The sequence below is a fragment of the Pelophylax lessonae genome (assembly GCF_965119305.1).
Source record: "Pelophylax lessonae genome assembly, chromosome: 13".
In the NCBI taxonomy this organism is placed as follows: Eukaryota; Metazoa; Chordata; class Amphibia; order Anura; family Ranidae; genus Pelophylax; species Pelophylax lessonae.
The window spans coordinates 40,887,855-40,900,314 of NC_138780.1; the positions used below are offsets into that span (position 1 = coordinate 40,887,855).

At 43.5% G+C, this 12,460-nt stretch overlaps 2 protein-coding genes across 2 annotated transcripts in view; both read left to right on the plus strand.

Annotated features, from left to right (window-relative positions):
- Window positions 1-1,843, plus strand: part of LOC309569823 (ankyrin repeat and protein kinase domain-containing protein 1-like) — a gene marked incomplete at its 5' end in the record, with an annotated part of 76,093 nt that extends 74,250 nt beyond the window's left edge. Inside the window, one exon of the mRNA XM_082275826.1 lies at window positions 1,790-1,843. Coding sequence (XP_082131952.1) covers window positions 1,790-1,797 — 8 coding nt within the window. The 3' untranslated portion in view covers window positions 1,798-1,843. The remainder of the gene's footprint in view (window positions 1-1,789) is intronic.
- LOC309569822 (ribosomal protein S6 kinase 2 beta-like) overlaps window positions 1-9,668 on the plus strand; it is a gene marked incomplete at its 3' end in the record, with an annotated part of 195,203 nt that extends 185,535 nt beyond the window's left edge. Inside the window, exons 19-20 of the mRNA XM_082275825.1 lie at window positions 1,790-1,847; window positions 9,415-9,668. Coding sequence (XP_082131951.1) covers window positions 1,790-1,847; window positions 9,415-9,668 — 312 coding nt within the window. The remainder of the gene's footprint in view (window positions 1-1,789; window positions 1,848-9,414) is intronic.
- Between the last annotated feature and the right edge of the window lie 2,792 nt (window positions 9,669-12,460).

The window sequence follows — 12,460 nt, forward strand, 5'->3', positions numbered from 1 at the left end:
CCTTACATTAAAGTATAACTAAAGGCAAAACTTTTTTAGTATTGGATAGAGGGGAGATGGACTAGAACATCTGTCCGTTTTTATTGCTGTCTGTGCCCCTGTTAGGGAGATTCACCCTCTCTGTTTGTCCTGTTTACCATTATCATTGAAAGTGAAAGTAACAGATGGTCCCCAATTTTGGGTTGTCCCCAGAAAGGTAATAGAGGGGAAATGATCCAATGGCGATTCTAGTTCGGTTGAGCTGAGGGTCCCCAAGAACTTCCCCTAATTTGTAGTGATCTCTCCCTTCCTGTTTAGCTATGGGGCAGGAAGTGAAGGGAAATCTCCACAATATGACAGAGAAGGCAAAAATAAACCTTACAGGGGTTATAACTAGTGATCGACCGATATCGTTTTTCTATTGCCGATACCGATATTTTGGTCATCACATATCGGTATCAGCCGATATTTTTCGTACATTAAATTTTTTTTTTTTTATTTATTTCTTTTTACAGGTACTCTTGTAGAGGATGTCATGACATCACTTCCGGTTTATTACATGGAGTCCTGATCAGAGCCGAATGCAGCTTTGATCGGGTCGTCTTTTCGGCGGGTGTGCAGGATGGTTGCCCGGATCTCCCGGTGGGCCGGGTGAGCCGCGGAAGGCGGCGGGAGGAGGGGGGGGGGATATCCCCTCCCGCTCCTTATAATGACATCCGAGCGGTTTCCCAGCCGCATTGGTTGTCATTACAAGACAGCTGACCGCCGACTATGGACGCCGATACCGGTGTGATGCCTCTAGCTGCAAGCATCACTCCGGTACAAGCACTTTCCTGAAATATCGGCAATATCGGTCACCTTGGTGGCCGATTCCGATATATCGGGGAAAGTGCAGATCGGCCCTCGATATATCGGCTTTGCCGATAGTCGGTTGATCTCGAGTTATAACCCTCCCTTACTCTATTCAAAATGAAAAAAAGTTTTGCCTATAGTTCTGCTTTCAGTTGAAGGAGGATTCTTACTTTGAGGTGTAAATTGCCCCCTTACACACAGCTAAAAAGATATCAGTTGTAACTGGGAGGTAGAAACTCTTCATTTCCTAAGGAACCCCTAGCAACCTCCTGGAGGAACCCTGGTCTACACCGACCAGCAACTTACTAGGGCAGTTTTCCACCTGAGTGTCAATGTAATGGACAATTTATTTCTATAACTTACTGATTACATTATGAGCTTTAGATATACAAATATAAGTTAAGCAGGGGTTCCCTGAGACCAGAAAAATATTATAAGGCTCCATTTACACTCCTACAACTCCAAAGTCGTGCAGCTTTGGATCGGTACGACTTGGATGCGACGTTGGCTTTGACCACTGATATTGGACAATTGTTGCACAATTGTCGCATGTAAAACATTCAGGTGCGACTTTAATGCGGCTTTTGTGGATTAACATTGAAGTCTATGACCTTCAAGTTGCATGAAAGTCAGACCATAGTAGCGCACAAGCTACTATGAAGTTGCTGCGAATTTAGGACCTACAGATATGAATAGTACTCATATCTGTAGGTACTATTCATATCTATAGGTACTTGAAAAACAAGGGTGCGACTTGACATGCGACTTTGATGTTCAAAATCGCATGACAAGTCGGACAAGTGTGAATGGAGCCTCAGGGTTCCTTCTGGATAAAAGGGTTGAGAAACGGACTGCTCCAAGGGGAGATCTTATCTCCAGAGGGTGCAGTAATCTCATGCTTCTGGATGTTCTGCTGCCATTTATGAGTAACCCTAAAAAGTCTTCTCTCTCTCTACAGGAAGATAATAAAGCCACTAACACTTCCACTGAAGAATTCTTCATTAAGGACGCTAAAGGTATGTTTCTTTCTTTGCCAGCCACCTAACTGGTTTTGCATTTTACGTAAACAGGCGCTTAATTTTTTTTTTTTTTTTTTTTTTAGTGAATTCATATATGTCACATACATTCTCCTTGCTTCTCTGCCGCTCTGTTTAGTGCGCAGAATATAGGAAATTATCCAGGACTTCTTGGTATGGGGGTGGGGGTGTGATTTATTTTTCGTTCCCAACGATAGAGCTGGGACTTTGTAATTGACCCAATGCTATACTGTGTGTAGAGAGAGTTCTCAACCCCAAGAAAGGTCCATAGGAATTTACATAGAGCTTCGCCTTTATTTCTGGGGGTAAATGGAAAAGTAGGGGAACAAAAGGAAGATAAATACATCCCTGGCCAAAAGTTTTGAGAATGGCCAATCTTAATTTTCACAAAGCCTGCGGCCTCCGTTTTTTATAATGGCAATTAGCATATAATCCAGAAAGTTTTGAAGAGTGATCAGATGAATTGCAATAATTGTGAAGTCCCTCTTTGCCATGAAATTTAACTTAACCCCCCCGCCCCAAAAAAAGAGCATTTCAGCACTGCCACAAAAGGACCATGTCAGTGATTCTCTCGTTAACACAGGTGTCAGTGTTGACTAGGACAAGGCTGGTAATCACTCTGTAATGCTGATTGAGTTAGAATAACAGACTGGAAGCTTTAAGCCCCTTTCACATTTGTGCAACCTAAAAGTCACATGTTTTTGGCTGGACTTGAAGCAATCTTGAGGTCTCTGGACCTCAAAATTCATCAAAGTCGGACCAAAGTAGTGCAGGGACTACTTTGAAGTTGAAATCACACAGATATGAACGGCACTTATAGGAAATCATGGAAATCATCATCCCTTGTCATGTGACTTTGCAGTCACAAGCCACAGGGCAAGTCACACAAGTGTGAAAGGGACCTTTAAAAGGAGGGTGGTGCTAGAAATCATTGTTCTTCCTCTGTTAACGTTGGAAACGTGCAGTCATCATTGCTTTGCACAAAAAAGGATTCACAGGCTTTACAGGATTCACAGAATATTGCTGCTACTAAGATTGCACCTAAACAGCCATTTATTGGATCATCAAGAACTTCTAGGAGAGAGGTTCAATTGTTGTGAAGACTTTCTTGGGCTTCAGGGTGCCCAAGAAAGTCCAGCAAGTGCCAGGACCATCTCCTACATTTGATTCAGCTGCGGGATCGGGGCACTACCAGTGCAGAGCTTGCTCAGGAATGCCTGTTAAGAGGATATGGCCCAATCTGCCCCACAGCCTTAAACTGAAAAGACTGAAAGAGCCAGGCGAAAAATTGTTGGCCGAACAGCAGCTGCATGCAATTAGTAGGAAGTGTGTTGCCCTCTATGGAGTGTTCTGCATTCAGATCTCTTTTCAGAGGGCATTTGATGCCTGACTTAACTGTAAGATGCTGCACTAGAGTGCTGCACTCGCATGCATTGCACGCTGTTGCGAGGAGCTCATAAACCTTTTGACAGGCTTTAACGCAGGTTCAAAATAAGCGGCTGCGAAACAAAGCATGTGTACAGCCCTGTCCAGCTGTATTGGGACAGTTCCGGTGGGCTGCCAGGGAGGCTCAGCTGCCCGTTTTTACTGCCCCAAATCCCTGGCCACCCATCTGAAAAAGCATTAGGATTCTTCTCACTTATTGTTCATAATGCAAAAGAAAGTTATTAGCAGAAGGTTGCAAAGTCCCCATTTGCTTCAGGGTCCACCGAAAAGGCCACCAGAACTCAGCAGTGAATAGCAAACTGCTCTTTCTCACAAGGCATTTCTGTTCCACCTCATGGACACCGACTGGCTGCTTCCTGCCCTTTACAGCCCTTTCTTACAGGCAGATTAACTCTTTCTGAACTTTAAGTACCCATTTTCAGGATTGGAGGCTCTGTACCCATAGTCAGGATTGGAGGCTCTGTACCCATAGTCAGGATTGGAGGCTCTGTACCCATAGTCAGGATTGGAGGCTCTGTACCCATAGTCAGGATTGGAGGCTCTGTACCCATAGTCAGGATTGGAGGCTCTGTACCCATAGTCAGGATTGGAGGCTCTGTACCCATAGTCAGGATTGGAGGCTCTGTACCCATAGTCAGGATTGGAGGCTCTGTACCCATAGTCAGGATTGGAGGCTCTATCCCATTCAATCTCTCCGAGCCTCTGAATTCTGTGTCTCATGTGAGGGCTTAAAAATTCTGGGAAAGCTACAAGTCCATTTTTCACCTATTGCTGGATCACCCTGGAACCCCTCACCCCTACTGTCCACGGTCATCCCTGTTAAAAGGACTGCAACCCAAACAGTAGTGATATATACCTGTGTGTGTGCATTTATACACGATAGATAGATAGATATATGTGTGTGTATGTATATATAATATACTTTTTTTTTTTTTTTTTTTTTTTTAGAAACCGTGGTGTAGTCCATGAGTTTTCCTAAATTTTTATATAGATTCAAGTAGGACGTGGCACTTTGCTACTAATTTTTGCATCCACAACACCACCCTGTGAAGCTATGAACCCTTACTTGACTTTAAATTAAAGTTCACTTGGGCTTTTATGTTTCCGTGTGGTCCATAAGCCAAAGTGTATATAGTATGTATGTATGTATGTATATGTATATATATATATATATATATATATATATATATATATATATATATATATATAGTGTGTGTGTGTATATATATATATATATATTCATACAGTGGGTACGGAAAGTATTCAGACCCCCTTAAATTTTTCACTCTTTGTTATATTGCAGCCATTTGCTAAAATCATTTAAGTTCATTCTTCTTCCTCATGAATGTACACATAGCACCCCATACTGACAGAAAAACACAGAATTGTTGACATTGTTGCAGATTTATTAAAAAAGAAAAACTGAAATATCACATGGTCCTAAGTATTCAGACCCTTTGCTCAGTATTTAGTAGAAGCCCCCTTTTGATCTAATACAGCCAGGAGTCTTTTTGGGAAAGATGCAACAAGTCTTTCACACCTGGATTTGGGGATCCTCTGCCATTCCTCCTTGCAGATCCTCTCCAGTTCTGTCAGGTTGGATGGTAAACGTTGGTGGACAGCCATTTTTAGGTCTCTCCAGAGATGCTCAATTGGGTTTAAGTCAGGGCTCTGGCTGGGCCATTCAAGAACAGTCACGGAGTTGTTGTGAAGCCACTCCTTCGTTATTTTAGCTGTGTGCTTAGGGTCATTGTCTTGTTGGAAGGTAAACCTTCGGCCCAGTCTGAGGTCCAGAGCACTCTGGAGAAGGTTTTTGTCCAGGATATCCCTGTACTTGGCCGCATTCATCTTTCCCTCGATTGCAACCAGTCGTCCTGTCCCTGCAGCTGAAAAACACCCCCACAGCATGATGCTGCCACCACCATGCTTCACTGTTGGGACTGTATTGGACAGGTGATGAGCAGTGCCTGGTTTTCTCCACACATACCGCTTAGAATTAAGGCCAAAAAGTTCTATTTTGGTCTCATCAGACCAGAGAATCTTATTTCTTACCATCTTGGAGTCCTTCAGGTGTTTTTTAGCAAACTCCATGCGGGCTTTCATGTGTCTTACACTGAGGAGAGGCTTCCGTCGGGCCACTCTGCCATAAAGCCCCGACTGGTGGAGGGCTGCAGTGATGGTTGACTTTCTACAACTTTCTCCCATCTCCTGACTGCATCTCTGGAGCTCAGCCACAGTGATCTTTGGGTTCTTCTTTACCTCTCTCACCAAGGCTCTTCTCCCCCGATAGCTCAGTTTGGCCGGACGGCCAGCTCTAGGAAGGATTGTGGTCGTCCCAAACGTCTTCCATTTGAGGATTATGGAGGCCACTGTGCTCTTAGGAACCTTAAGTGCAGCAGAAATATTTTTGTAACCTTGGCCAGATCTGTGCCTTACCACAATTCTGTCTCTGAGCTCTTCAGGCAGTTCCTTTTGACCTCATGATTCTCATTTGCTCTGACATGCATTGTGATCTGGAAGGTCTTATATAGACAGGTGTGTGGCTTTCCTAATCAAGTCCAATCAGTATAATCAAACACAGCTGGACTCAAATGAAGGTGTAGAACCATCTCAAGGATGATCAGAAGAAATGGAAAGCACCTGAGTTAAATATATGAGTGTCACAGCAAAGGGTCTGAATACTTAGGACCATGTGATATTTCCGTTTTTCTTTTTTAATAAATCTGCAACAATGTCAACAATTCTGTGTTTTTCTGTCAGTATGGGGTGCTATGTGTATATTCATGAGGAAGAAGAATAAACTTAAATGATTTTAGCAAATGGCTGCAATATAACAAAGAGTGAAAAATTTAAGGGGGTCTGAATACTTTCCATACCCACTGTATGTATGTATGTATGTATGTATGTATGTATGTGTGTATGTATGTGTGTATATACAGTGGGTACGGAAAGTATTCAGACCCCCTTAAATTTTTCACTCTGTTATATTGCAGCCATTTGCTAAAATCATTTAAGTTCATTCTTCTTCCTCATGAATGTACACATAGCACCCCATACTGACAGAAAAACACAGAATTGTTGACATTGTTGCAGATTTATTAAAAAAGAAAAACTGAAATATCACATGGTCCTAAGTATTCAGACCCTTTGCTGTGACACTCATATTTAACTCAGGTGCTTTCCATTTCTTCTGATCATCCTTGAGATGGTTCTACACCTTTATTTGAGTCCAGCTGTGTTTGATTATACTGATTGGACTTGATTAGGAAAGCCACACACCTGTCTATATAAGACCTTCCAGATCACAATGTATGTCAGAGCAAATGAGAATCATGAGGTCAAAGGAACTGCCTGAAGAGCTCAGAGACAGAATTGTGGCAAGGCACAGATCTGGCCAAGGTTACAAAAAGATTTCTGCTGCACTTAAGGTTCCTAAGAGCACAGTGGCCTCCATAATCCTCAAATGGAAGACGTTTGGGATGACCAGAACCCTTCCTAGAGCTGGCCGTCCGGCCAAACTGAGCTATCGGGGGAGAAGAGCCTTGGTGAGAGAGGTAAAGAAGAACCCAAAGATCACTGTGGCTGAGCTCCAGAGATGCAGTCAGGAGATGGGAGAAAGTTGTAGAAAGTCAACCATCACTGCAGCCCTCCACCAGTCGGGGCTTTATGGCAGTGGCCCGACGGAAGCCTCTCCTCAGTGTAAGACACATGAAAGCCCGCATGGAGTTTGCTAAAAAACACGTGAAGGACTCCAAGATGGTGAGAAATAAGATTCTCTGGTCTGATGAGACCAAAATAGAACTTTTTGGCCTTAATTCTAAGCGGTATGTGTGGAGAAAACCAGGCACTGCTCATCATCTGTCCAATACAGTCCCAACAGTGAAGCATGGTGGTGACAGCATCATGCTGTGGGGGTGTTTTTCAGCTGCAGGGACAGGACGACTGGTTGCAATCGAGGGAAAGATGAATGCGGCCAAGTACAGGGATATCCTGGACAAAAACCTTCTCCAGAGTGCTCTGGACCTCAGACTGGGCCGAAGGTTTACCTTCCAACAAGACAATGACCGTAAGCACACAGCTAAAATAACGAAGGAGTGGCTTCACAACAACTCCGTGACTGTTCTTGAATGGCCCAGCCAGAGCCCTGACTTAAACCCAATTGAGCATCTCTGGAGAGACCTAAAAATGGCTGTCCACCAACGTTTACCATCCAACCTGACAGAACTGGAGAGGATCTGCAAGGAGGAATGGCAGAGGATCCCCAAATCCAGGTGTGAAAGACTTGTTGCATCTTTCCCAAAAAGACTCCTGGCTGTATTAGATCAAAAGGGGGCTTCTACTAAATACTGAGCAAAGGGTCTGAATACTTAGGACCATGTGATATTTCAGTTTTTCTTTTTTAATAAATCTGCAACAATGTCAACAATTCTGTGTTTTTCTGTCAGTATGGGGTGCTATGTGTACATTCATGAGGAAGAAGAATGAACTTAAATGATTTTAGCAAATGGCTGCAGTATAACAAAGAGTGAAAAATTTAAGGGGGTCTGAATACTTTCCGTACCCACTGTATATATATATATATATATATATATATATATATTATACACACACACACAAAAGTTTAAATACATATTGTGTGTGTGTGTATATATATATATATATATATATATATGTATATGTACATAAATTTGCACGTGTGTGTGTGTGTATGTATGTATGTATGTATGTATGTATATATATATATATATATATATATATATATATATATATATATATATATATAATATTACACACACACATTTTCACCACGTCTGTAACAACCCGGGCAATCCATACATGCAGAGAAACCAAAACAAATCCGTTCAGAAATGAAGTTATGTGTAAAAAAAAAAAAAAAAAAAAAATGGAATGACACAGGGAAAGAGTATTGAACACCATGAAGAAAGGGAGGTGCAAAAAGGCATGGAAAGCTACTAGCTGAAATCTATCAGTATTTAGAAAGCAATCCTGTCCCTTGTCAGTGCAAATTAATATCAGCTGGTTCAGTCTCCACTAATGGCCTATAAAAAGGTGTCACACAAGAAACCTCTCCATGATGGGTAAAAGCAAAGAGGTCTCTCAAGACCTTCACAACCTTTTTGTTGCAAAACATACTGATCGCAATGGTTCCAGAAGGATACAGAAGGATTTCTAAATGTCTGAGTATTCCAGTGAGCACTGTTGGGGCCATAATCCGGAAGTGGAATGAACGTCATTTCACCATAAACTGGCCAAGACCATGTGCATTATTAGAAGAGTTGTCCAAGAGCCAAGGACCGCTTATGGAGAGCTTTACGAAAACCTGGAATTAACAGGTACAATTGTTTCAAAGAAAACAATAAGTAATGTACTGAACCGTCATGGCCTGTATGCACGCTCACCACGCAAGACTTCATTGCTGAAGAAAAAAGCATGTTGGAGCTTGTTTAAAGTTTGCTGCACAACATTTAGACAAGTCTGTGAAATACTGGGAGGACATCGTCCACCAGGATGATGAGGGTGAACATTTCAGCAAGACAATGATCCCAAACACAAAGCCAAGGAAATTCTCAATTGGTTTCAAAGAAAGAAAATAAAATTGCTAGAATGGCCCAGCCAATCACTTGACTTGAATCCAATAGAAAATCTAGGAAAGAACTAAAGATCAGAGTTCATAGAAGAGGGCCATGGAGCCTTCAAGATTTGAAGACTCTATGGAAGAATAGGCCAAAATAACACGTGAGCAATGCATCCGACTAGTTTCTCCATACAGGAGGCTTCTCGAAGCGGTCATTACCAACAAAAGATTTTGTACGAAGTATTAAATACATTTTTTATTTTTTACCTGTGTCATTCTATTTTGTTACACACAACTTAATTTCTGAACCTTTTTGTTTTGGTTTCTTTTTATGGATTTCATGGGTTAATAGTGACATTTTGGTAAAAAATGGTCAATAGCACCTTTTTTAGAAATCTATTTACCTAGAAAAATTGTGACGTGTTCAATACTTATTCTACCGTAATTCCTGTATGTAACTTTGAACCACAGCACATTCTTATCTGTTTATTTCTTCTTTTACAGGGTTTTTAAAAAATAATTTTTCTAAAATCATTCAAGAAAAACCTGCTTGGGAATATATTTTGGATGACCTTTTTACACAAGACGTTTTTAAAGAAGAGCAAGTGGACTTCATAGTAAAACGCCATAGCACGGTGCAGGGCCAAATCAGAGAGACCCTAAATGTTATAATGAAGCAAGGACAGAAAAGCTGTATGACATTAGTGCAGATCATGAACCGTCACCATCCTTTATTGATGAAAAAACTGGCAATCTAACGGTGATGGCTACATTGGATCTCCCAAAAGTATTCCAAAACAATATTTGAGCAATTGTAGCCCCACTGCCCCCACACATTTTATTCCAACTTTTGATCTGTTTACTGCTGGCTCTGTAGTGTACAGTAAAAGGTGGCTTCATAGTTTATAGTGTGATTGTACAACCCCCTTTGTGTTGCCCCACAACTATGCCGTGTGAGAGCTTACCTTTGATATCAATGAATGGATTTTCTTGTACAAAAGTTTTTATTTTGAAAATAAAGGCATTAACATACATCAAATACACGATACATGTGTACAATGAGTAAAGAAAAAACTGGAACGCAGAGAAATGGATATTGGCAGAACATGTTACAAACCTAGTACGTGCGCCAACCGGGAAACAACACGGACCAAATAATGAACATCAACAAGCAGAAGAGCACAGGAGGGGACCAAAAGTCCCTTATTATATCACAATGTAGGAAGGTCATCATAAGGAAAAGGTTCATTACGTTCCAATGAGCAAACAAAGGCTGGACCAGAGAGTACCAAGCCGGGAAGGAAAACAACAGTACGAGACAAAGACAAAAAAGGAAGGAAAAGTGAGAAAGTAGGACAAACAAGAAGAGAGACGACAATAGAGAAAGGCAAAAGAAGGGGCGGGAAGGAGGAAGGGGGAGAGGAAAAAAGGGGGGGGGACAGGCCCTGCGGGGTGTGCGCCCAGGAGGCATTTAAAGAGAGAGAAGGGTGGTCTGGAATCTAGAAGGGGCAACGGTAGAGATCCAAGGGTCCCACACCTTAAGAAACTTAGCGTGAGAATCAGAAACTATTTTGTAGGTATACATAGTAGAGAGAGACCGATTATCGGCAAGGCCGATATGCGCTTTCCCCGATATATCGGTATCGGACCCGGAACTGGCTGATATTGCCGATATTTTTGTGACGGCATTCTGCCTTCTTAGGCCACCTCCCTCGCCTTGGACAACCTCGCCTGGAGTGGGGACTAGTCTCGCGGGAGTGTATCACCCACCCACAGCAGCCCGGTGCCAGCCAACCACATCCACAAGCCCTGTACCAGCCACAGGCACTGTACCAGCGAGCCAGCCAGCCAGCCACCCACAGGCCCTGTACCTGCCAGCAAGCCACCCACAGGCCCTGTAACTGCCAGCCAGCCACCCACAGCCCCTGTGCCAGCCACCCACCCACCACAGGATGCCAGCCAGCCACCCACCCACCAACAGGGAGCCAGCCACCCACAGGCCCTGTACCAGCCAGCCACCCACAGGCCCTGTACCAGCCAGCCACCCACAGGCCCTGTACCAGCCAGCCATCCACAGGCCCTGTACCAGCCAGCCACCCACAGTCCCTATGCCAGTCAGCCACCTACCACAGGGTGCCAGCCAGCCACCTACCACAGAGTGCCAGCTTGCCATCCACCACAGGGTGCCAGCCAGCCTGCCATCCACCACAGGGTGCCAGCCAGCCTGCCATCCACCACAGGGTGCCAGCCAGCCTGCCATCCACCACAGGGTGCCAGCCAGCCATCCACCATAGGGTGCCAGCAAGCCAGCCATTAAGCATTAAACAAAAATTAACATGTCAGTACCAAATTTGTGTCAAAAATTGTCTTTATTTTTCAAAACTTTAAATGTACAAAATATCAGCCGATACATAGTGACCAAAATATCGGTATTGGCCCTGAAAAAAGCATATCGATCTATCCCTAATACATAGTGTACAATTTTTTTTTTTTTTTTTCCAAGCATGTGACTAAGTTAAAGCAGAGTTCCACCCCAATGTGGAACCCTACACTCATTTGCTTCCTCCCAGCCTCCGGTGCCACATTTGGCACCTTTCAGGGGGGAGGGGGGAACAGGTACCTGTTTTTGACAGGTACCCTTACCCACTTCCGGGTAAGCAGTCCCTTGGAAGTTTGGCCCCCTCCTCCTCCCCCCGATGCCGAGCCAATCCAAATGCACAGCCCGATTCGCGCATGCGCATTAGGGACCCGCCTGTGAAGCCGCAAGGCTTCACTGCCAGGTTCTCTCACCAGCAATGGTGGCGGCAGCACCTGACAGCTGATGGAAACATCGGCTGCGGTGCCAACATCGCTGGACTCCAGGACAGGTAAGGGTCCTAATATTAAAAGTCAGAAGCTACAGTATGTGTAGCTGCTGATTTCTAATTTTTGGAGGGGGAGGGGGTGAGGCTGGAACACCGCTATAAGTCTACCTGAACAGTGTATTCAGGTTATATCCAGTTTGACAGGCCATCATAGTACACAGTTGCTAATATGGGTATCTTTTAGATGTGCCATCAAGAATATTAATTGTAAAGCCACTCCACTGTCAATAGTACAGATACAATTTTATTCCAGAAAGAATCAATGGGACAAAAAGGGCCGGGTAACACCACAATTTCTGTGTTCCAGATGCGTTTCTGTTTCTGCATGCACATTTTTGTTGTGTTCGTTGGCGTTGCCCCCCCCCCCCCTTTTTTTTTTCTCAATTCAGAACATTGGTTTGATCAGCGAGCTGTTGATATAACAGTAGCGCTGGTCATTCCTGATCCAGACGGACCTCTGATCTGTTTAATTCCCACAAGCTATCAGAATCCCCGGTCTGAAGGCTTGGACTGCTATCATTACTCAGTGCAGAAGCCATGATTCACCAGCGTTTTTCTCATGCTGGTTACCTCAAGGATTATATATAAGGCGCTTTTCCACTGCATGGTACGGCTCAGTTTGGCGCTTTTCCACTGCATGGTACCGCATGGTACCTGTAGAACGGTTGGGAAAGGTTTGGTACAAC